Source organism: Cuculus canorus, chromosome 12 (assembly GCF_017976375.1).
Source record: "Cuculus canorus isolate bCucCan1 chromosome 12, bCucCan1.pri, whole genome shotgun sequence".
In the NCBI taxonomy this organism is placed as follows: Eukaryota; Metazoa; Chordata; class Aves; order Cuculiformes; family Cuculidae; genus Cuculus; species Cuculus canorus.
In genome coordinates, this window is record NC_071412.1 from 8,278,871 (window position 1) to 8,303,163 (window position 24,293).

The following is a 24,293-nucleotide window of genomic DNA, read 5'->3' on the forward strand; positions in this document are numbered from 1 at the left end:
GGACTTTGTGGGGAGTGGGGGTTGTCATTACTATCTGATGGCAGAGGGAGAGATCTCATGGGTTAGAGGGAGTGGAGAGGAGGAACACGAAATCAGGGCGATACTAGAGACATCACTGCAATTGCTTTGGCCATGAGACACACCTTGGCTGATTTTATGGCGTATGGGGGCTTTATGCTAGAGCTTGGGAGAGGCTGTGCAGTGTTCACCTCCCTCATTCACAGGAAAGCACCTTTGTATAAACTTGGAAATAAAAAGAATTGCATCAGAGAAACATGCAGCACCATCACCTATTTTCCTATCACCCCAGCTACGAGAACCAGGATACTGGCTATCTGCATGGCTCAGAAAGGGTTACAGCACAGCAAAGCCTGGCAGATCTCCATGCAGAGCAAAACAAACCCAGTGGTAAATCCTGCTATAACAAGGCCTAAGTAGTCCCTGCAGAAGGGAGTGAAATTATGCCTGACCTTCAACTTACCCAGCTCTTTCAAGTAGAGCCATCCCTTGCGAAAACTTGGCGGCTATGTGAACCCAGGGTGTGGTGTACATCTGTGGGGCTGTCTCCATTTCTTCGTGCTTCCCTGTCCTTGACAGGTTGCTGCTCTCTGTTCTGTATCTCCCATAGCCAGAGCTTCTCTTTTCTGGCTGGGGCAGCATGGGCTCTTCCCAACTCTGGTTTTTCATTAGGATCCCCCACTCCATTGCAGGTCTCCATTCAAAAAGGCACTGGTACCTCCAGGAAGCATCATCCCTACGGAGACCATAGCTCCGCCTGGCCTCCACCACTTGCTTTTTAATATCCTTTCCCATGCATGTTCCTCGGGACATCGGCATTTGTGCCCCTGGGGACAGAAGGAAAACATTTTGCTTTCTGTTTTTAGAGATGCTGCAGATTTTTCTGCAGCTCCCTCTGGGTCTTTCTTACATCCTCTCCAGACCAGTCCAGGCAGTAGCCCCTCAAAAGGCCAAACAAACACCCTTGTCCTAGTTCCTTGTGCACAGGCCTGGGAATTTTGCCCTGCATCCTCCTCCTTCTGACCTTGTTTTCCTCTGAACACCACAGCAGTAATTACCCTGAGGTTGAAGGGTTATTCGAAAGCAAGTACTGTGTCTTGTCCGCTCTCTCCTTTCCAGCCAGTGTTTCTCCTCGCACTGGAGTTAAATTCTGCCTGGAGTTTCCTTCATGTCACTATTTCATGAAGGAAACACCACCAGTGAGGGTGGTGGGTCTGTGTGGGAAGACACGTCTGTCTCCCTGCGCTCCTCATGCTCCAGCAATGCCACCAACAGCCCTGCAAACTGCTGGCGTGTCAGGGCAGCTGGATCTGCTAGTGGGAGCATCCCTTGGGGGTGTAGATCCCTGTCATTGGTGCTTTCATGGGCACTGGTTGACTGCAGTAGCTGGATGCTGGTGATGGAAAACAAGGCAGAAGGACTGGTCAAAGTGCACGGCGCACAGCTGGGCTGCCCAGCTTGCTTCTGGCTGAGGCGGCTGCATTGCCAAAGCCAGAAATGTAGCAACACCCCAGCAGAGTCAACATGTAAATATGAGCAGCTGGATTGTCTGAGGTGGGTTAGTTAATGCTGAAATGCAGGGTTTTGCAAGAAGAGATAAAATCAGCTTCATGTTTAGGAGGAGAGCTTGGAGTGCATTTCCAGTGCGGGGGCAAATGATCCACCATTCCTGTACAGCGCAATTCTCTTTTCCAAAGCATTTGCTGGTGAATATGAATTTAGCCTGCCTGCGCCTTAGCCTGATTGTTCCTGCCTGCAGAGCTCCTCACATGGCATCAGCTCCTCTGGAGAGCACAGCTGGGCTTTTCCAGCCCTCCAGGCCAGGACACAGCTCAAAGAGGAACTTGTTTGTGGCTGAACCAAGACCTGTGGGGTGGTACTTTGGTCAGAGAGCTGTTCCCGCCCCCCCCCCCAACCTTTCCCTGCTCACTCAACCTGGCTGCCAGCTGTTTTCATTGATGCTGGTTTAGGAGGAGCTTAAGAAACCCCTGTGCCACTGCCATGCTGGGTGCAAAGGGTGCTCATGCATGCCCTGTTCTGGTGGAGAGGGAATGTCCTCTCCAGCTATCACCCCACCCAGCAACAGAGAAGTGGGGTTTGTGCTAGAAAACAGCTCTTCCTCCTGCCAGGTGCTGGCAGCCCCTGGTGCATCTCGGTCCAGCTCTGCACCCCTCTCCCCGCCAGCACTGCCAGGCTCAGGAAGTCTCCAGTGGCCGCCCAAAGGCCGAGGTCTGGTGTGAGGTGAGCCAGCAGCCCCCCTGTACCCTGAGCATCATCAGTGTGCCATGGTGGCTCTAACTTCCAGGCTGCACATTTGGCTATAAGGCCAGTCCCCCAACCCTGCCTCTCGCCCTCCTGCTGCCTACCTGCACCCCACGGTGGATGGAGTCCCCCACCTTGCTGCCAGTAAACCCCCTACCTGCACCCCTGTTTTACTGCCTGCATCCCCTTGCTGCTGGCATACCCCCTGCTGCCTGCACACCCACTTTGCTGCCTGCACACCCTTTGCTGTCTGTACCCCTTTACTGCCTGCATCCCCCTTTTGCTGCCCGCACCCCCCGCTTCGCTGCCCGCATCCTGGGCTCCCTACACCCCCTTTGCTGCCCAACCCCCCCCGCTGCTGCCCCCCGGGCTCCCCGCACCCCCCGCTGCTGCACCCCGGTCCCGCCCCGGGGGCGGTGCGGAGCACGTGGGACCGCGCCGGGCCGGGCCGAGCCGAGTCACTCCCCGTCCCGAGTCCCGCGGCGGAGCGGCTCGGCTCGGCTCGGCTCGGCTCGGCTCGCAGCATGAAGGAGACGAGGCTGTGGCGGGCGCTGCTCGCCGTGGCGCTGGGGCTTTCGCTGCTGCTGTTCGTGGCCGGTGGGTTCCAGGGTGCCGGGGAGCCGAGATGCTGGGGAGCCCGGGCTGCAGGGGACTCGAGGTGCTGGGGGTCTGGGGGTGCATTAGACCCGGGATGCTGGGGACTCGGGGTGCCAGGGAGCCCGGGGTGCTGGGGACCCAGAGTGCAGGGGACCTGGGGTGCTGGGGAACCGGGGGTGCAGGGGAGCCGGGGTGCAGGGAGCCCAGGGTGCTGGGGAGCCGGGGTGCAGGGGACTCGGGGTGCCAGGGAGTCCAGGGAGCTGAGATGCAGGGGAGTGCGGGATGCAGGGGACCCGGGGTGCAGGGGACCTGGGATGCTGGGACCCAGGATTGCTGGGGAGCCTGGAGTGCCAGGGATCCAGGGCTGCAGGGGACCCGGGGTGCAGAGGATTTGGGGTGCAGGGGATCCGGGGGTGCTGGGGATCGGAAGGTGCTGGGTACCCGGGCTGCAGGGGATCCGGGGAGTAGGGGAGACTGAGGTGCAGGGGTTCCCAGCTGCAGAGCGAGAGGATGCAGGGTGAGAGGGTCTGGGCTGCTGTGTGCGGGGTGTAGGGGTAGCGAGTGAGAGGGTGCGCAGCTCCCGAGATTGCTGCTGGAGGAGCAGATGAGCTCAGGTCCACAGCCCTGTCCTTGCTCCCCAGCGGGGAATAGCTCAGCCAGACCGTCCTGTGCTTTCAGCCTTAGATAACCATGCTCTTGATGTAAACAGCTTCCCTGGGACCGCCTGGCACAGCACGCTTGGCTGGCCTGGCCAGGGGAACCCCAGGGAGAAGCAGCTCCATCATCACCCTGTAGATCATGATTGGGTGGTTGACTCCAAAAGGGATGGGTGAGACCAGGGAAGAGGGAAGCAAAACCCAAGCACAGGCTCTGGGCCAGGGGACAAAGGGCAGCAGGGAGGTATGTTGTGAAGAAGGCCCTGTTTGGGCTTGCTCTCCCTGCAAAGAGGTGCTCATTTTGCCCTCCTGTGATAGGCTTGACTTGACCTCCTGCACCCTTGCTGGGATGAACCGTCCCAGTTTTCGAAGGATGTTATTTTTGCCTTCCAGCCAGCCTGTGGGTTCATATAAGCAAACATTTCCAAAAGCGGTGGCTGATCTTTGTTGCCTTGGTTCCTGACTGTCCAGCCTGTGACAGCCCTGTCCCTGACCCGAGAAAAATGTGTGTGGGGAGGATGGAGATGCTGAACTGCTCTGAAACCAGGCCTGAGCCAGCCAAGAAATAGGAGCATCCAAAACTACTTGCCACAGTGGAAAATGTGCCTCGTTGTTAGGCAGGGGGCTGGCTAGAGAGACCTACCATGTACAGGATTATTCCTGGGAGGGGATAAGAGAATCCAGTTACTTGGGATAATTAAAGTATATAACTGGGACCCCTCCTGGCCTGACCGTGGGAGGAGCCCTTGCTCCTTTGCTGCTGTGTCCCACCCCAGAAACTCCAGCTTTGGAGGCAGTGTGGATGCTGGGGAGCACACGTTTGCTGACGCTTCATGCCTGGGGAAGCAGCCGGCTCCTGCTGCTGAACAGAAGCAGCTCTCTCTCTGCAGGACCTTGGCCTGATGGCAGATCCTTGGGATGGGGCAGCTGCTTGTGTCCGAGACCTGCGGAGGGGTGTGGGACAAAGGCATCCCCACGTATCAGCACGAGCTCTCTCCTCCCGTGCTGTAGCTCATGGCAGCGCATTGATGGAGCATGAGGTCATGCAGAACAGGCTGGGCAGTGCAGGCAGCAACTTGAACCAGTGCCCAAGTTTTTCTGCCTCCTGAGGCTCGGCTAAGCCTACAGCATCTTTTTGGAAAACTTTGCAGAACACTGCCACTCTCTGCCACCGGTGTGTACCCTGGAGATGTGGAGTGTCAGGAAGAGTAGGATTAACTTGAAGGAGCCCTGCTATTAAAAGACTAATGAGTAGGAGCTCACTGAGTAGTAGCTTAGGCTAATGAGAGCTGTGCTATTTGGTGTGGGTTTAAGGAGCCCACAGCTAATTAACTTCCAGGGCATGCAGGTAGAGGGGGGTTATTCCTGGGTCTCCATCCGAGTTCAACCCTTGGTCTGACTCTACAGCATGGTAGAGAAGAGCCTGGCATCAAGGGATATTCTGTCCCAGCACTTGGCATGGAGTTATTGAGGCTTTCAGTCAGATCTGTGGGAATCTAGTCTTGGTTAATGGGAAGTGTTGCCATCTTGTCGCTCGTGGGGCAAAATAAATGAGAGGTCACAGGAATTTCAGCCTGGCACTTGCAGTCTGATTCAGCACTGCAATGGGGAGCAGAAGTTTGATGGGTGCTGTGGGTTGACCTTGGCTGGCTCCCTCCTCAGCAGGACAGGGAGGAGAAAAGAAGATGAAAAAGCTCTAGAGTGAGTCTGTTCTCCAGAACAGGCTGCTGTTCTCCATGGACTGCTCCAACATAGCTCCTTTCCATGGGGAATCAGGAACAAACTGCTCTGGTCCAGTCCTGCGTGGGCTGCAGTATGGAGATCTGCTCTAGTGTGGTCCTCCACGGACTGCGAGGAGACAACCTGCTTTACCATGGTCTTCTCCACAGGCTGCAGGGGAATAACCTGCTTCACCGTGGTTTACCATGGGCAGCAGGAGAATCCCTTCTCCGGTGCCTGGAGCGTCTCCTCCTCCTTATTCTCTGCCTGTGGTGTCTGTGAGGCTGTTTTTCTCACATTTTTCTCACATTTTTCTCACTCCTCTCCCACAGCTGCTGCACACTATTTTTTAACCTTATTTTACATAGATTATCAGTCAGATTATCATCACTAGTGTCAGTGATGGACTCAGCTTTGTGCAGCAGTGAGTCTGTTTTGGAGTTGGCTGGCACTGGCTGTTCTCCAACATGGGAGCGGCTCCTGGTGTCTCCTCACAGAAGCCACCCTTGTAGCCCCCTGCCACCACCACCTCACCATGTAAACACCATACCATGAGAAATGCTGGAGGTGGGTGAACAGGCAGGGAAGATAGTGCAGCCCTGCCATTTCCCCAGGGAGACCTGCCTGTGGGCTGCGGCTGCCTGGTGGGAGCTGCTTGGAGAGTGCTTGGAGTGAATGAAGTTTCAGCAGGTATCATGCAGGTTGGACCCTATGCTTCCCCCTCATGTGTCTCCAGCATCTGGGAGCCAAGGCATGCAGGCTTCCCCTAAAATGACTTCTGTTTTGTCATGTATTTTATGTCTTATGAGTACTAAGTTTCATTAGCAAAACCTACCCGTGGGACCAGCCCCATTCCCTTGAATAATCCTGTCCTGCTCCTGCCTGAGTGAGCTCCAGCCTGGCCACTCTGGCTTCTCAGCTGAGTGGAGGAAGCACTTGATGTACCAAAGACCTGGTTTTCCCCTGGCTTTGGTTTGATATATAGGCTCTGTTAAACGCCTTTTGTAATGTGCCAGGGCAGGTTTCATCCTGACTGCTCTCTTGTGGTCCTGGTCTTAACTATGGCTCTTGAATGCCAACAGTTCCATGCAGGATCCAGCAGCTGATCTACTGGCTCCTGCTGGATGCTTCCCTCCCCATGTTATTCGCAGGGGAGCAGTTCTTGCTGTTGAGCTGGGATACTTCCATATTCATCTGTGGGGCTGTGGCAGACACCCACCGTAGGGATGGTTTGCAGTGGCATATGGCTTTGCTTCCAGGTGACTTCTGCGATGTAAACTACTGTCAGAACGGGGGCACCTGCCTGACTGGGATTAATGAGACCCCCTTCTTCTGCATCTGTCCTGAGGGCTATGTTGGGATTGACTGCAATGAGACTGAGAAAGGTGAGGTGCTGATGCCATCGTGGGGGCCCTGTGAAGTCCAGGAACATTGCAGTGTGCAGCGTGCCCTTGTTGTGGCCCTGCACCGCTGGCTCTGGTGTCCAGCCCTGCAGATGGGCACATAGAGCACAGATCCAAGCAGGGGTGTGGTGACCTCCGTCATCAGGGGTGAATGTGATGTCTTAGGGCAGCAACATGGCATGCTCTTATTCTCCATCTGCGTCTGTATTAAAACCATTTTTCCCCCTTTGCCCTTCCCCAGGCCCCTGCCACCCCAATCCTTGCCACAACAATGGTGAGTGCCAGCTGGTCCCAAACCGAGGGGATGTCTTCACCGACTACATCTGCAAGTGCCCTGCAGGGTACGATGGGGTGCACTGCCAGAACAGTGAGTACAATGGGGTGACATGGGGGGCAAGAGGGGCTCCTTTGCTGATAAGGGCTTGGAAACCCCCTAGGCAGCACTTGGGGGACAATCTGGGCTGTTTGCAGCTGTGGCTGTGTTGGGCGCTAGGCTCTGTCAGGGACCTTGGTTTGGTTTGGGTGTTGCAGGGTGAAGGGAAGAACCGTGGTGCAGGGCTGTGTCTGAGCCTTGCTCTGCATCTCTGAGGAACGCGGTGCCTCCAGTGATGGGGCAAAGGGTGTCTCGAGGCTCAGTCTGCTCTAAATGGTCTCCCAGCCTTACCATGGCTGTGCCCTGATGTACCTGCTTGGCTGCAGTCAGTGGAGATGCGGCTTAGGCAGCTGCTTGGGTTACAGCCTCAACCACTGCCACTGTATCAGCAGGGGTGCTGCTGTGGTCCTTGCTCAGGGAATACTTCTCCCTTCCTGCTGCATCAAATGGGAGGAGGTCTCCTCCCCAGGATTGGCTCTGGGGTCACCTCCTGACCTCCCCCTTACTCTGTCTCCTAGACAAGAATGAATGCTACTCCCAGCCTTGCAAAAATGGAGGCACCTGCCTAGATCTGGATGGTGACTACACTTGCAAGTGTCCTTCTCCATTCTTGGGGAAGACCTGCCACGTCCGTAAGTCCCTGGCACCAACTGTACAGAATTCCCTTTCCCTCCCTGTTTCCCACTGTTTTGTCCTGCATTGCCGGCGTGGTCAGGAGACATCTCACCGGCTGGTTTAGGGGATCTGGAGGGAAGCCGAGGGGACTGTGTGCTGGCTGCCCTTGATGGTAGGAGGCCTGCTTCTGATAGACGGACCATGAGGATACCCTCTCATGAGGGTACCGGGAGCATCCCTTTCTCACCTCAGACCTCTGTGCCATGAGAGGGGCTGATGGGGGGTGTGGTTTTGGCTGAAGGCTGGGAAGGGGTTGACAACACCTTGGGGACAGCCACATCCTAGAGCTGGCCTTATCTCCTGCCCTGTTCCCAGATAAGAGGCAAATGACCCCCTAGTTTTGCTCCTCGGTCACAGTCTCTCTATGGTGCTGATGTCCCCACTGCCGCCAGGCTGTGCTGTTCTCCTGGGCATGGAAGGAGGAGCCATCTCTGATGCCCAGCTCTCAGCATCCTCTGTCTACTACGGCTTCCTTGGCCTCCAGCGCTGGGGGCCAGAGCTCGCTCGCCTCAACAACCAAGGCATTGTCAATGCCTGGACCTCCAGCAACTACGACAAGAGCCCATGGATCCAGGTACCTGTGGCAGAGCTGGGAGCACCAGCATAGAGCGCAGTCCTAGTAGTGATAGCTGGTCTTGCTGGGTTACTCTCATGGGATTTCTCTGCCTCTGGAGAAGGCAAGGTCCCTGGCGGGGGAGATGGGGTCCTGGAGTAGTGATCCCCCCCTTCTCTGCCCACCCTTAGGTGTAAGTCTTGTGGGATGGAGGGCTGACAACCCGAGGAAGTCACAGCTCCCCAGGCATCCCCTCTTGTGATCCCAGTGCTGAACGTGAGCCCACCGTCCCACCCAGGCTTGGTGGTGTAGGTGGGTGCAGGGGCTGTGCATTCCATTCACGCTGTGCCCTGCTTATGCTTTTCTCCCCTCCCCAGGCCAACCTGCTGCGGAAGATGCGTCTGAGTGGGATCATCACACAAGGTGCTCGCCGCGTGGGCCAGCAGGAGTATGTCCGTGCCTACAAAGTCGCCTACAGCTTGGATGGACGGGAATTCACCTTCTACAAGGATGAGAAGCAGGACGCAGACAAGGTGAGCTGTGATGCTGCATGCAGGGACTGTGCTGGCTCCCCCCACCCAGCAGTGGTGGGTACTGGAGTGGCTGTGAGCTGCATCCCAAACTGACCCCATGTTTGGGCAGTGCTTTTCATCTGGGTCAAATCCACATTTGGAACTGTCCTAGCAGTGAGATGGCACAGGTGGTTCCAGCTCTGGGCATCACTCTGGCTCTGTTTAATTGACCCTAATAAGCATAATCAAAGAAGCAGCACTGATTTATTTAGGTCATCCAGATAACATCTTTATCTCTGACTCACTATGAGAACAGATCATGGTCTGGAAGTGCTAGCAAACAGCTTACGCAGCTCGGTGCTGCGTCTACACCAAGCACTAGCCCCCGATATATCTCACTTCAGAAGCAGCAATACTTATGGAATGCAGCATTCTCCGCTCAGTCTTTATGGCAAGTGTTTGTGTTATGAACATCCAGGGAATGGCTGGCTATATCTGCCTTTTAAGAAAAGAAGAGTTTCCCTTGTTTCTGCTGTGGTGGAGAAAACACATGAAAACATGACCTGCCTCTATTTATTGTATTAAAATAAATGAATCAAGCCACCTCTCTGTTGTCACGATTTGAGGAACGTTGCCATAGTGGGAAGGATTCCATGCAGGAGGATGTGGGGGGGCTAGGGCACTCAATCATGCTTGCTGTTGCAGATTTTCCAGGGGAACATGGACTATGGCACCATGCAGACCAACATGTTCAACCCTCCCATCACTGCCCAGTTCATTCGTATCTACCCCGTGATGTGCCGCCGTGCCTGCACGCTGCGCTTTGAACTCATTGGCTGTGAGATGAACGGTAAACATCGGTGGTTCTCCCGTCCCCTGGGACCACAGGGCTGGGGGTGGCGTGAGGCAGGGCATCACCCCTTGTATTGGTTCTGATCCCCAGGGACAGGGGATTTGTCAGCGTTTTTTTTCCTCATGCTGGCTACCTGATGCCTGGAATTACCCACGGGTGCTTTTGGGGAGCACAAGCTGTTAATCTCAGCAGCTCAGCCAGGCTCAACCTTTGTTCTCTGCTGCTAACACCTTCCCCAGCCAGGGTTTTTTTTTGTGCCCCCTCCTTGTCTGAGCTGTGAACTGGCTGCTTTTCCTGCTGGTGAGCTTGGAAAGCACCAGAGGATCAAAGTCCCCTGGAAAACGTGAGGGATGATTAGCTGAGCCCTTTCCCTGTGCCTCCTGCATTCCTGCCCTGCGGCACATCCCCAGCAGCCGAGTGGGACCTGTGTCTTGGGGTGGGAGTGGGGCGCTGTAGGGGCTTAGGTTGTGTTCTGCCTCTGTACGCGTGCATTGCCAGTCATGCTTTCAGCTGGGGATATTTTTGAATTGTCTCTTCCCTGATGAAAGCATCTTCCTCTGTCTCCTGCCAAAGCTGTTTGTGTTTTGGAGCCAGGCTGTGCAGCAGGAACTTCCCTGCTTCCCTGCAGCAGGAGGCACTGTGAGCCAGGGAATAGCTAGGAGCTAAAAATCCCAGGAAAAGGCAAGCTGGCTGCGACCCTGCGCCTCTGCTGAGCCTTCCCCTGCCTGGCTCTGCCTGGCCCTCCAGGCACTGGAAACATGGGAACGTGGGGATGATGCCTGCCAGGGCTGTGGGATTTTGCTTGTGATGGTACTGTGGACTCTTTCCTTTTCACTGCCTGTATAAACCGTTGTGTTACAGTGTATTTCAACACGGCAGGTTGCTCGGAGCCTCTGGGCATGAAATCGCGCCTCATCTCTGACCAGCAGATCACAGCCTCCAGCGTCTTCAAGACCTGGGGCATCGATGCCTTTACCTGGTACCCCCATTACGCTCGCCTGGACAAGTTGGGCAAAACCAATGCCTGGACAGCCCTCAACAATGGCCCGTCCGAGTGGCTGCAGGTGGGTCTCCATGCCGTCCCTCTGTAACCTTATTTCTCCTCCTCAGCTCCTCCAGCTGTGCCCAGGGCCACCTCTGGTGCCACAGTGGCTGGAAGCAGGATGGGCATGGCAGGAGAGACTGGACAGAGTTGCCGGGATGGTGTGCCCGGAGCCTTGCTGGCATGCAGCCTGGCAGTTCTCTCCCCAAGCTGGGATCACAGGGGAAGTTAAAGATGGGGCTGCAGCCACTGTTTTTAGCAGTGATGCTGGAGCTCTGGCTCAGAAACATCAGTGCCCAAAGGGAAAGGGTGGTGCGGTCTCTGCAGACCTTCTGGTGGGGTGCATTGAGTCTGCAGCACCCCAGTTCTGCATCACCTCTTTGGGAAGAGCCATCCCAGCCTGGGGTGACCGTCTCATGACCCTCCGGCTGTCCAGAACACTGCGTTTCTGTTTTGCATGAAAAAATCAGGTTTGCTTTTCTCTTCTCAATCTGGAATGGGAACAAGTAGTTTTGAAATTTCATTCTCAGTTTCCTTTCCTCCTCTGTTTTTATACTTTTCACATGATTTCATGACATAATAGGACAAAGCAGTTTAGATATTTGTCCCGCTTTTTATTTGGGAAATGATTAAATGCAGCTGCTTCATGTCCCTAAGTAAACCAACTTATCAGGATGTCTGCTGATGGGGTCGGGATGACACGCTGAGCTGGGCTCTCGCACTGCAGGCTGCCTGTGTGTATGTGTGTAGGGATTCACATATATAGTCATGTATATACATGTATACCTGTATACGTTTAGCTAGTACTGCCCTTGAGGAGCATGAAATAGGCACTAACTTAAGGAGACTTCCAGCTCATTTGCTGGTTTACCCTGTAACATGCCAGCAGCAGTAGTGCAGTGTGACAGAGTAAAGAGAATAGAAACCATCTCACTTACAACCCAAATGTCAGACCGTGCTGAACTGCATATTTTCTCAGCCAGAATCACTTTCCAGTGGAAATGCATTTCCTCTGGGAATCCTTTATTTTTTTTTTAATTGAATTTTTTTTTTTTGCTATCATTCCCCATTGAACTGTTCAGTAAAATATGTTGAGATGGCAGTGGTGAGGAAGGGAGCTGAGATGGTGGGGTTTGCATCCCACTTTGGGTTGCTTTGAAGGGTGCTGTGGGTGTTAAAGGGTCAAATGTTCCACAGCAGTCTTTCATTGGTTGCTCTTGCATTGGCGCAGAGGTTGAATGTTTTTTTTTCTCCACTCTGGACCCCTGAGGGCCAGCAAGTCCCAGCTGCCTTCAGGACATGCAGAATGCTCCAGGGTGGGAGCACTGCTCCTGCGAGGAGCCTTGACAAGCCTTGTCTCCATACCAGATTGACCTCCGGGATCAGAAGAAGGTGACGGGCATCATCATGCAAGGAGCCCGTGACTTTGGGCACATCCAGTATGTGGCAGCCTACAAAGTGGCCTACAGTGACAACGGCACATCCTGGACCCTCTACCGGGACAGCCAGACTAACAGCACCAAGGTGTGTGGGGCAGAGCAAGGTGGGCAGCGACCTTGCAGTGTTTAGGGGATGCCACTGTGGGGAGTGATGGGATGGTGTTGAGGGGTCCTGGCGGTACTAACACCCATCTTTCCACCTGCAGATCTTCCATGGTAACAGTGACAACTACTCGCACAAGAAGAATGTGTTTGACCTGCCCTTCTATGCCCGCTTCGTCCGAATCCTGCCTGTGGCCTGGCACAACCGCATCACCTTGCGCGTGGAGCTGCTGGGTTGCGATGAGTAGGCTCCCGGGGAGTAAGGATGAGGCTGCTCTTTCCCACTGCCTGGCGTGCCCTCTGCCCATCCCTGCCCATTCCTGCTCCAACCTCACAACCTTCTCTCCATGTCCCCAAACTCAGGAGGTGACCAGGAGGGCTCTCCTGCCCCTCATTTGTGCTGGGGCTGCAGCACTGCACTTCATGAGGCCCTTGCGGGTGGGATGCGGGATGGCTCCTGCCCTTTCACCCTGCTAGCAAGAGGTGAAACCCCTTTCCGCAAACAGAGCTTGGCTGGGGGACCTTCTCCTGCAACTGGGACTTCCTTGGGGGACCTCATCTTGCAAATGGAGCTTTGCTGCAGGACCCTGTCCTACAACCAGGGCTTGGCTGCATCCTCCCAGCCGAGCCTGGAGGCAAATTTTCTCCCCATATTGCTTCTGCTTCCAGCAGACAGGCTGCAGCCAGCGGCAGTTCCTTGCCTGCACTGGAGCTCGGGGGCTCAGCAGTTTTGGGGAGCTTAGAGCAAGCACCCTGGGCTCGCAGTCTCCAACGTTCCTTCTGCTCCCTGCGTGGCAGCTAGGAAGGGTTCTGAAAAACCTACTTTGCTGTTATCCCCTGCCTGTTCTGCCAGGCCCCGGATCTCCTTGTCTGCAGTGTCAGCGCCGCATAGTGTGACAGGATTGATGAAATGGCTCCTATCAAGAGTTACCAATCCTCATTGCCAGTGGCTCTGCCTGCTGGGCGCTCCTGGCAGGTGCCATGGCTGGCTTTTTGGCAGGCACTGCCCGTTCCCCTTCCAAGGGTGCTCCAAGTCTCAGCATTGCTGCCATCCCCACCTTACTGCAGTTTGGGGTGCCTGGAGGTCCCTCTCTCCCAGGGCCAAGCGGTGACCAGAGGGGCTGTGATGTGGTAGTGGGGGAGAGATGGTTTGTAGCCACAAGGGTGCAGAGAAAAGATGGGAAAGGTGGTGGTTAAATCACACAAATGCAGTAGGCAGAGAGCTGTGCCATGACCCTTTTTGTAACCTCATTTTTTCCCTTTCTGTGGGGTGGAATGCCTGAGCCCTCAGGATTAGAAGTAGGAGATGAGTGAGACCCGGCACTGGCAGGTGGGAGCGCGAGTAGGGTGTCCGGGCAGCGGCACTGGTGGCGATGCTTCCTCTGCCTGCTGAGATGCGAAGTGGCTGTGCGGCTGAGCCGGCAGCAGGTTTGCTTTGGCAAGCGCAGAGGGAGCCCAGGTGGGATGGCGGTGGCGGCCCTGCTCTGGGGTGTCTGACAGTATTAAAACCAGCTGAATCTTCGGAACTATTGGCTTGGCTACTCTGTGTCTCCCTGAGAACCGCATCCCAAAGTCCAGCAATAACCCAGGATGCCCTCTGAGCCCCCTGGCTTCTCCAGCTCAGGGGGCTGCCAGCTGCCATGCTGACCTTGCATCTCTTTCACAGACCCTCCCAGCTCTGCCTGAAAAACTAGGTTTCAGGGTTTAGTGCATCTTCCTTGCTGCCTCCACCCCGTCACATCTGCTTGAGCCTGTGCTCACAGCTGGCCAAACACAGTGGGATGGGACTTGGAGAGGGGAGGCCAGTTATCAGCACCCCACGCCCTGCGTCTCCTCCTTTGGCTTTGATCCTGGAGCAAATCCCTCAGCTTGGAGCAAAGTTGTCTCTTACCACCCCAGCGTGCACCCAGGGCTGGGGGGAGCTGTGGCTGTCTTCAGTGATGCTCCCAGCAAACCCCCCTGTGCAGGGTGGGGAGATGGATGCTGCCAGAGCAGGATTCCCTTGCACCAGGATGGGGAACCTGGTAAGGAAGGAGCACCGAGGGGAACGAAGAGGGGAGCTAGGCTCTTTTCCAGAGTCTCCTGCCATGCTGGGCAGGGAGCCATGAGGTTGGCATGAATGGCCCTGTGGGAGGTGACCTCCTGCCTGGCCCTGGTGCCAGCCTCAGCCATCAGAGGGGCTGTGAGGCTGCTTGCAGAAACCATGCTTAATTCATTGTGGCTGTGGCTGCTTGGTGACAAATAGCAGCCACAACTAGAGCCAGTGGTGGGAGGGATAGTCAGACTGGTTCACCTCCAGACGTGCCAACCTTATCACTGGGAAGCTGGGACAGAGATAAGAGCAGCCTGCTCTGAATCCAGCCAAGACAGCCCCAAGCTGAGGGCACAGCAGAGGCTCTGTGAAGAGTGGTGGAAGCAGATGCCACTTGTCAGAGCAGGGGATGCACCTTCAGTGCCTGGCTGCCGCTTCCCCCTGGCTGTCACCACCCCCAAGGTGAGCCCTTCTGACGGATGCTGAGCCTTTTCCTAGACCTGTGGTATTTCCTTCCTCCTGCCAAGCCCCTCACGGCTTTTCCCTGTCCCTCAGATGCTTTTTCCCGGACACGGCTATGTTGCTGGGGCAGCCGGAAGGCCAGGAGAGCCAGCACACTGTGGACACAGCACCCTGCTGCGTGCTGACTCGGCTGCTGCCGGTGCTGCCAGCTGCCTGTGAGCCAGTTCTCAGGAAGCAGCTGTCAGGGAGAGCATCCTCTTGCCTCCACCCGGAAAGCCCAGCACAGATCACAGCCTCCTCCATCCCACTGAGAATATAGGTTTTCCTCCTCAATTTGAGCCTTGGGCAACATGTTCCAGTTAGAATTGTCCCATTCAAGTGGCATTTCAGTAAGAAAACTCTCTAGTGGGGCCACAATAGAGCTGCCAGCTGCCAGGTTAGAGGTGGGGAAGACAAGGATGACATTTTTATGGCTCCCATTCAACCAAAAGCTCAGCCAGCCCTAAACACATGCCCTAAACATGTGCTCCTGGATCAGAGCTACCCTGACCCTGCACAGCTTTACTTACCCTGAAACCTGTGGTCCTGCCCAGGGTCCCTCTCAGGGAGCAGAAAACAAATCTGGGATCATGCCTGAAGCTCCATAAAATAAGGTGAGAGGTGGGCAAAGGGGTATCCTCCTTTCTCAAGGGGACTGGTGGTGGCTGGATCCTCCCCCATGCTGCGTGCTCCCTGGGAGAAGGTGGAGAGCATTGGTTGCCACATCCAGACAAGAGCTGTGGCTGCATCTGAGCCATGAGCTGTTGCTGAAAAATGGATGCACAAAAGTATCCCTTACTCCTTCCCTGCCACTGCTCTCCTCCTCAGGCTGGGCAGAAGATGGCTTCTGGCAGGTGCTGTGGTGCAGGCAATGCAGGCAGCACCAACCACCATGTGGCTTGTTCCTCGGCTCTGAAACAATGGGGTGGCCACGCCGAGGAGCAGCGTGCCCCGACAGGGCTGTCTGTCTGTACGGACAGTGGAGTGGAGGGGACCATATCAACTGCCAACTCCTTGGGACATGGACAATTTGAACAAGTGAATGCAGGGGGGCAGCAGTGGATGGGATGCAGCCCTAATGCCATTCCATCCACTCCTCCTGCCATGGGACAGGGCTGGAGCACCCAGAGACCCTCGGCCGGGATGCAGGCAGTACAGCGTTCCCGTGGTGCCTTGCTGGGAGATGTAATTGCCCCTCCATTGTGGGCTGCGGAGCAGCCTGCTCTGGGCAGGCAAGCAGGCAGCACGCCCGGCCGTCACGCTCCCGCGTCGCAGGCAGCCCGGCATCGCTGTGCACCTCCTCAGGCAGGGCTGGTGGGCCTCAGCATGTGGGTGTGCAAGGAAAAGGACAGCAAGGAAGAGTGGTGCCTCCAGACCCTGTGTCCTGCAGACATCCCTGGTCACAGCTTCCCACGGGGGACAGGGGATGTCGGGCCGGTGCTGGTGACAGATAACGCTGTTTCCGCGCTGGCTGCTCTCTATCAGCGTGGCGGCGGCAGGCAGACACGATCACACCCCAAACATGTGGGCCCGTTGGGAAAGGGGTCTCAGCCCCCTTCACCACGCAGCCAGCCCCAAGGCAGTTTATTTTTACATGAGTTGTTTTCTTTCCGGCTTGACGCCATCCCGCGCGGCGGCAAGAGCCGGGCCGGGGCCCCCATGCCTCATTTCCTTGCCATAAAACAACAAAGAGGGGGGGGTGAGGCAGTGCGCGGGGCTGGGGTGGCGGGTCGCCAGGTCAGGGCACACGCTGCTCTGTGGTTCCTCCATGTGCTCAGCCCCACTGTCCACCCCCGGACCAGCATCCACTGGTACTGCTGCTGCGCTGCCCTTCCTGAGCTCCAGATGTGGGGCTCTCAGAGCTGGGGCTGTGTGTCCCAGTGCCAGCGGGAGCTGGTACGGAGGGTATCACCCAAGGCTAGGGATGATGCCCCAGTGCATCCCATAGCTTTTGTCCTGGTTTCTGTGCCTCTGCTTTGCCCTGACAGCTGTAAGTAGACCCTGAAGATGCTGAACCCCAAGGCTCAGCTGCCTCCCTCAGAACCTAGAACAGGCAGGTGCTGCCTGTACATCCTGGGCACAGACTCCCACCTGCCACAGCTCACTTGTACCAAGCCAGTCACGCCCGTGGTGCTTCTGCCATGTGCGTGCTCTGCACCACCATCGCCTGGGGACCATGGCCACTCTTCCCCAGTGGGACATGGGACAAGGGATGGCTCTTCTCCCCTGGTACTGGGGCTTCACCGGGGCTCTGCATGGGGCATCACAGGGTCCCCCCAGCCCTGAAGGGCACCCCACTCCCTGCTGCTCTCCCCTGCAAGCCAGAGGCAATGCTGGCAGCTGGCACATGGCAGATGAGGCATGCGGGCAGCGTGCAGGCAGCGTGCAGGCACCGAGTGATGCTGTCAGCTGGGCACAGTGGGCAGGCGGGGGGCTGGAGGCACCCACCCCAGCTCCGGGCTGCGAGCAGGGGGTTGGGAAAGGCGTGTGTTTCCCTTTAAGAGGCAGGCCCTGGAGCGGCTTCCTCTCAGCCGTTGCAAGAGCCCTAAACACAGTGCATCTGCCTGCAGCCTGCCTGCCTGCAGCCTGCAACCAGCGTGAGTAGGGCTTGGCCTCCGAGGAGAGGCTGGGGAGGGCTGGTAACCCGGGGTGATGGGCACTCTGCTCACTGGGGAGAGCTGGGAGGGATGGCATCGCCATGGAGGATACTGGGCATCACCGTGGGAGATGCTGGGTGCCACCGTGGAAGATGCTGGGCATCACTCCGGTGCGCGCTGCAGCACGATGCTCGCTGGGGTTGCAGTTGAGGATGCCGGACCCCTTGGCATTGCCACCACAATGCTGGGCTCTGAGGGGTAGTGAGGCACCCTCAACTGAGGTGTGAAGCTGCCGGTGCCTCGAGCCCACCCTGCTGTGCGCGGGCAGCACGTGGCGGCGTGCCTGGCGAGCTCCGGTGTCTGCAGCACTGTGTGTGGCTGCTGCCAGCTCCCAGGGCTGCGCTGGCTGTCGAGCGGGTGCACTCTGTGCCCTCCAGCACCGGCTCTGCAGACCTCAGCAGGGCAACAAGCGTGGGTTGCGCCCTGTGGGATGGTAGGCAGCGGCACTGGTGGCACGGATGGCATGGAAGAGTGCCCAGGACTGAGCCACCCAAGGTGAGAGCAGCTGGTTGCACACCTCGGTCCCCAAAGACCACTGCTGTCCCGTGTTTGACACTGCTAGGGGGCGAGCACCCACTCTGCTGCAGCCCCCCAGCCCAGGGCACCTTTATAGGCACTCGTAAAGCATGTTTAAGCAGGAGGTACAGATGTCAAATCCCTCCCAGGCTTGGAGGGGGGCTGCTGGAGGCTTGCTGGATGCCGAGCCCCCTCTGCCGGCTCCGAGAAAGCTCGCAAGCCGTCAAATACCGCTGTGAGCCGCCCTGGGTGAGCCCCCGGGGGTGACCTTTGGGTGCCCAGAGCACCTGGAGCTTGGGGCAGCGTGGGTCTCTGGTGCCACGGAGCACCCAGGCTTCCCCCAGACCTGGGCAACGTAGTTTGGGAGCGATACAGGTTGCACGGGGTGAGCGCTACCTATGTCTGTGGTGCAAAGTGGCAGCTCAAGGTTGCAGCTCAAGGTCCTTGGCCATGCTGGCTGGGTGCTGCTGGGCTTTGTCCGGTGCTGGGGCAGCAGAGGCAGCCCTGAGCTCTCTCCTCCCCTCCTTGACTGGGTTTCACGCTCCGCTGCCTCTGTAAACTGAGCTTGCATCCTAGAGTGGGGCTCAGCCACTTCTCTCCTCAAACCCCCTCTACGTGATGTTTTCTCAGTGCTCCTTGTTGAAATGACACCCTGAGATCCCCCTGCTTGATCTCAGGTTCCAGCTCCTCAAGCCTCAGCAGGCAGCAGTAGTAAATGCGGTGGTGCGCAGCGTGACCTGGGTGGGAGGATGAGGATGGAGGGGACTAGGAGCCCCAGTTATGGGGCAGGTCTGGGGTCATGGCTTAGGTTGCCTGCACCCTCCCCTGAGGGCAGGTGAGCTGCTCTGCTGGCTCTTGCCACCCCTTTCCTTGTATCCCTGCCATGGGGTTTGCCTGCTGCCATGTGCCAGGTAGCGCTAGGACCCTCCTGGTTATTTTGGGGTGTTACCACAGCCCTTTCCCCCCCCAGCAGCCCAGGCTTGCTCCTCAGCCATGCTGCTGCTCCCACTGCTCCTGGAGGCCACCCTGCTGCAGCTGGTCAGCGGCTTCCACCGCCCCTTCTACAACGGCTTCTACTACAACCACATCATGAACGACAAGGGCAATGGGCAGGAGACAGGTATATTGGGGACTGGCTGGTGGAAAGGGGGGCTGGCACGATGGTGCGGTGGGCTGAAGTCCCACCCCCTGCCTCTGGGATAGGGCTGGGACTCATCGCTTGGGATGGATGTGGTCCCCAGGTTTGCAGGCGGGGGTGCTCAAGGGATGCTTGTGGGCTGCTGAGGCAAAAGAGGAGGTGGCTGGAGGGACAGAGCAGAGCAGCTTCAGGGAGATTTGGGGACGCCGCCCAGCCCTGGACCCTGACTCACACTACATGTCTTCCCTCTCTGTCCCTAGTGGATTACTTCAATGGTGCCAAGCTGGTGGTGGAGACGCCCAAAGATCCTGTCTACAGTTCCAATGGTGCCAATGTCACCCTGCCCTGCCGCTACTATTATGAGCCTGACCTGGAGGCTAAGCCCAAGATCCGCATTAAGTGGTCCAAGCTGCGGGATGACTACACCAAGGACCAGGACGTGCTGGTGGCCATTGGCAAGACCTACGTGGCCTTTGGGGATTTCCAGGGCCGTGCTCACCTCCACCAGGCCAGCCGGCGTGAGGCCTCACTGGTTGTTAGCGACGTGCGCTTGCAGGATGACGGCAAATACCGCTGCGAGGTCATTGATGGGCTGGAGGATGAGAGCAATGTGGTGGAGCTCCGGCTGCAAGGTGGGGGCATGGTGGGGTTTGCGTGAGCCCCTGTGCCAAGCCAGTGATCTTGGCCTTTCTGTAGCACCCCTTTCTTGGTGGGACTAGCATGGGGGTTGGGAAGCCCAGTTGTGGGCAGACAGCAGCTGAGATGCTTAGTGTGATGGGATGGTAGCTTGGGGCTGTCTGACTGTGGAGTTTCAGCAGTAAGTGAGCCCAGAGAGGTCATCTGCCTATCAGAGGTGCTGGGAATGCTACTGTGGAGTCAGAGTTGGGAGTGACCCTATGGTTGCAGCATTTCCTGCCTCTACTCACCCATTTTCCTGCTGTGCTGCATCATGTGCAGCCACCCCTTTGCCTCCCAGCTGTGGGTACCCCATGCATCTTGTGATGAACCTTATGATGACTGGTCCAACTGCTCTTGCTCACTTGCCTTGAGGGACCTGACTCAGCCCCAGCCCCACTGCCAAGATTAAAGCTAAGGAAACATCCCCCTTGCTGTGCCCCTGCCCACCCCCTTGGTCCTCAGGCTCTGCCTCCCATGGTGGCTTGTCCGTTTGTCTGTCTGACTGGGATCCACGGTGGTGCACATGTTCTTGTGGGCCATCCATCCCTGTGGCAATGGTCCTTCCATCTCCATGTTGGTGGTCCATGTGTCCCTGCAATCCTGGCCTGTTTATCTTTGTGATGCTGGACCTTGTGTCCCTTTTCCTGTAGCCTGGGCTTCCCCATGATCTGTCCATCCTTGGGGGTGGTCCGTGCCTCCCTGGGACCACTACCTGTGTGTCCCTCAGCACACCCTGGTCCATACGTCCGTGTGGTCGTGGTCCCTGCATCCCTGTTCTCATCGTCCATTCACCCCTGCATGTGCTGGTGCTGTCACCACGAAGGTGGTCCGTGGGTCCCCAGGACTGAGCCCCTGTGTCCCTGTGCCACCAGATGTCGCTGGCAACTCGCCGCTGGCAGCTGCATGTCTGGAGCAGCCCCATCCCTGCATGCCTGAGCCTTGGGCTGTGCCACCCTGGTATAATCCCTGTCATAGAGCCTGAATTTGGGATGGATAGGGGTCCCCTGCAGCTCCTGCCAGGGCCAGGCTCGGGGTGAGTGGGCTGCCCGTGGAGCTGGCTGAGCGCCCCATCTGCCCCCAGGCATCGTGTTCCCCTACCAGCCTCCCCTTGGGCAGTACAAGCTCAACTTCCACGAAGCCGAGCGAGTGTGCCAGGAGCAAGGTGCCATCCTCGCCACCTTCAACCAGCTCTTCCAGGCCTGGAGCGAGGGGCTGGACTGGTGCAATGCAGGCTGGCTTGCCGACGGCACCGTGCAGTACCCCATCCGCCTGCCCCGCAAGAAGTGCGGTGGGCTGCACCTCGCCCCGGGCATCCGCAGCTACGGCCCGCGACACCGGCATTTGCACCACTTTGATGCCTTCTGCTTCTCTTCTGGGCTCAGAGGTGGGTGCTGGGCCAGGGACTGGGGAGTGGGATGCTGGGGAAGATGCTGTGCCTGATCAGTGACGTCCCATATCCTCCCTCTACCTAAGGGCGCAGGGCTCGGCTTGGGTGGGAATGCTCCTGGCGGGTTCGCTCCTGATGGTGCTGGCACTCATGTTCCCCTCTCCCTCCTAGGAGAGGTTTTCTTCCTGGACCACCCAGCTGGGATGACACTGGAGGAGGCCAAGCAGAGCTGCCAGAACGCAGAGGCTGAGATTGCCCGGGTGGGGCAGCTCTACTCAGCCTGGAAATTCCTGGGGCTGGACCGCTGTGATGCTGGCTGGCTGGCGGACGGCAGTGTACGCTACCCCATCGTCAAGCCCCGGGCTAACTGTGGCCCCGCAGAGCCCGGCATCCGCAGCTTCGGCTTCCCCAGCAAGGGCAGGTTTGGAGTCTTCTGCTACAAGGAGAGATAAGGAGCCAAGGAGGGCTCCTTCTTGGCCAGAGGATGTTTCCAGCCTGATGATGCCTGGTGTCAGGTGTTTCCCAGGGCTGTTTTGGGGGTGACTGGGGGGAGGCAGGGTGGGGAGGGCTTATTTTTTTTTTTTTTTTTTAATTTTGTTTTATTCCTCTATATTTTCCTCATCTTGCTCAGCAGCTGGCAGCTGCAGCTGCTCAGGCCAGCTGCTGGCTGGGTCAGTGTGGAACCCCAGCATGGGGTGTGTGCAAGGATGATCCCCATAGGCTCCTGCCACTCCTCTTGGCCCCCACCACCCTGTGGGTGGTGTCTCCTTCCTGTGGTGGCAGCTTGTTGCCACCACCTGTCTGCCCTTCCAGGCTGGTCCTGCCCCTGAACTTGCAGGGTGGGAGCAAAGCAAGGCTGGATTTGGCCAGAGGCAGCAAGACGGGTGCCTGTGATGCATCCCAGCTCCTCTTCCAGCCCTGTCCCCATCCCACTGAAGAATGCCATTGTGCCTGTACCCATGGAGCACCAATGCCTTATCTTCGTACACCCCTCTCCCAGATGCCAACTGAACTCTGGTGCCTTCTTTTTCTAGTGTTTGGTTATGAAAAGATGTATTTTCCTGGACCGCTAATAAATAAGTGGAGAAAGCCCTGGAGTGATGTGGCTCTCTCCCAGTCTCTGTCCCAGCACAAGAGAGGGATCTGCCAAAGAGATTTGGGGACCCCAGGCTGGACACCTGAAACTGTCTCAACCTTGGTCGAACATCATATCATCACTGCCCACTCAGCCCTGCACCAACTCAGTCCTGCACCCACCTGAGCTTCTGCAAGTGTCCCCATGCTCCCTCATTAATGAGTGTTAATTAACCCTCTGGGTGTTAAGACTGAAAGCTGGAGGTTGAAGCATTTGCTACTGGGAATGGGTTTTAGGCATGTGTGTTAACCCCCTCCCAGGGTGAGAGCTGAACAGGGTTGGCAATGTCCTACCGCAGAGACCTTTGGTTGGGTCTTGGGACATTCTCCTTCACCTCCATAGTCCCCAGGGCTGCACCCTTGGGTCCTGGCTAGGGCTGAGCCGGTCCCCTGTAGTCTGGAGGACCTTGTTTGGGCTCCCCTTCCCACCCCGCTGCCTTGCCACAGGAGACCTGAACCCCAGCTGACACAGCCACCCCGGTGCCTCAGAAAAAGCAACACTGACAAAGTGCCTGTTCGGATTTCACTCTCTTTATTATTTATCATTCTTTCAAAATAGGATATGTTCAAAAATATAAATAGATGCAGGGAACACTGGTGCCCCGCACGGTCCCCTGGAAAGAGCACGCTGTCCCCGGACGGGTGCTGTGCCACTGGGTGGGCAGTGGGGAAGCAGAGAGGGGCTGCAGTGCCCGAGTCCTGGGTCTCAGCATCCCCTCACCTCCCTCCTCCCGCAGCTCCTTCCACAGCAGCCCCCCAGCCCTCCCCACCCGCCCTGGCGCGCTGCAGCACAAGGAGGATTCTAGAAAAAAAACCAAACCAACCAAAAATAAAACCCCAGAAGGTGCTGTTCACCCCGGAGATTAAATAACAGAAATAATTACATTGTTCATGGATAAAATCAGGAAAAAATAATCATCTTTATTATTTAACTTAACCCCCTGCCCTTTGCAATCCCACCCCCTCCCTGTCCCCGAAGGCATGAAGATAATTGTAACCGGACGGTTAGTAAAAATGCGGAGATCTAATTCGCTTTGCTTTGGTGCTTGGAAAAAACATTAATTTGTTTTTATATATATACACAAAGGTGGGTTTGTCTTTAATATATTTTTTTTTCCTTATACGACAAAAAAGCAACAAGAAGAAGAAGAAGAAATTGACTCTGTTAATATAACTGTTCCGTTAAAAATCTCTCTTTCGCTTTCCTCCTTGGTCTCTCTCGCTCTGCTCTAATGGGTGGGTCTGTGCACGGCTCTGCCGCTGGGTCTCGACCGGCTCCTGGGGCTCCTCTTGTATAGCCTGCGCTGGTAGTTGGACGCTGTGGACGAGGGAGGAGAAGAAAAGGCACCTTGTTAGCAGGAGCTGGGACAGAGACGCTGCTTGTCCCGCGCTGGCCACTCTGGCCTTTGGCTGCCTGGAAAAACACCGGCAGCCGCAGGCAGCACTGCCCAGTGGGCGGCTGCGTGTGCCCTGGCACCAGCCTGCTAACGCGCGCACAATCAGCCTCTCTGTTGCCCTCGCAGCTGTGGTTTGCTTCACCCAGGTGTGGAAGGTGCCCAGTGCCTACTGGGAGGATCATCTTCTCTCTAGATGCTTGTCCCTTCCCTGTGCTTGCCCAGTAGGGCAGCTCTGCTAATGGGGTGGGCATGGGGATTGCTTCCTTGTATCCCCTCCTGCCCTACCAGTCCCTCCCCAGTCCCCTGGGACAGGGAGGCAAATATTCATCAGTGGGGGGAAGTGCTCAGGGCACAAGAGAGGAAACAGCCCTATCTGGCTGGCAGGGACAAGATTTCTGCCTGATCTTTGCTTGCCAGTCTCCCTTGAAGCTGGCATCCACTGCTCCAGTGTGATAATTGCAGGAGGGTTTTGATGGAAGCAGCAAAAGCTAGTTGGGAACATCCTAGGTCTCGTGATTGCTGGCAGTCCATACTGGGAGCAGCCTACAACTCTCTGGGTCCATAGCAGAGCCAAGGTAATCAACAGCTTTGTCTGCATGATGCTGCCCTTAGACACCTCCTCCATCTCTCCTCCTCCCATCTCCTTAAG

General features: G+C 56.8%; 3 protein-coding genes across 9 annotated transcripts in view; 2 read left to right on the top strand and 1 right to left on the bottom strand.

The window, feature by feature from the left end:
- The window catches only part of MFGE8 (milk fat globule EGF and factor V/VIII domain containing), a 115,514-nt gene extending 101,784 nt beyond the window's left edge, over positions 1-13,730 (top strand). The window contains exons 2-11 of one of the 4 annotated variants that reach the window (XM_054078069.1): positions 2,774-2,877; positions 6,512-6,637; positions 6,897-7,022; positions 7,547-7,660; positions 8,096-8,277; positions 8,634-8,789; positions 9,474-9,618; positions 10,483-10,685; positions 12,032-12,187; positions 12,309-13,730. In XM_054078069.1, coding sequence (XP_053934044.1) covers positions 2,805-2,877; positions 6,512-6,637; positions 6,897-7,022; positions 7,547-7,660; positions 8,096-8,277; positions 8,634-8,789; positions 9,474-9,618; positions 10,483-10,685; positions 12,032-12,187; positions 12,309-12,452 — 1,425 coding nt within the window. In that variant the 5' untranslated portion in view covers positions 2,774-2,804 and the 3' untranslated portion in view covers positions 12,453-13,730. Of the gene's footprint in view, positions 1-2,717; positions 2,878-6,511; positions 6,638-6,896; positions 7,023-7,546; positions 7,661-8,095; positions 8,278-8,633; positions 8,790-9,473; positions 9,619-10,482; positions 10,686-12,031; positions 12,188-12,308 lie in introns of those variants that run through there. The other 3 variants (XM_054078068.1, XM_054078070.1, XM_054078071.1) reach the window with 3 other exon arrangements.
- A 3,043-nt stretch (positions 13,731-16,773) lies between these two features.
- Positions 16,774-21,671, top strand: HAPLN3 (hyaluronan and proteoglycan link protein 3). Of its 2 annotated transcripts, none has more exons than XM_054078067.1 (5): positions 16,774-17,334; positions 18,881-19,030; positions 19,309-19,680; positions 20,808-21,110; positions 21,285-21,671. In XM_054078067.1, the coding sequence occupies exons 1-5, from the start codon at positions 16,914-16,916 to the stop codon at positions 21,563-21,565; spliced, it is 1,527 nt and encodes a 508-aa protein (XP_053934042.1). In that variant the 5' UTR covers positions 16,774-16,913; the 3' UTR covers positions 21,566-21,671. The 2 variants fall into 2 exon arrangements, with proteins under 2 accessions (XP_053934042.1, XP_009559694.2); XM_009561399.2 differs by having other exon boundaries at positions 18,884-19,030.
- A 1,394-nt stretch (positions 21,672-23,065) lies between these two features.
- The window catches only part of ACAN (aggrecan), a 48,531-nt gene continuing 47,303 nt past the window's right edge, over positions 23,066-24,293 (bottom strand). For all 3 annotated transcript variants that reach the window (XM_054078059.1, XM_054078060.1, XM_054078058.1), the window contains one exon: positions 23,066-23,565. In XM_054078059.1, coding sequence (XP_053934034.1) covers positions 23,477-23,565 — 89 coding nt within the window. In that variant the 3' untranslated portion in view covers positions 23,066-23,476. The remainder of the gene's footprint in view (positions 23,566-24,293) is intronic.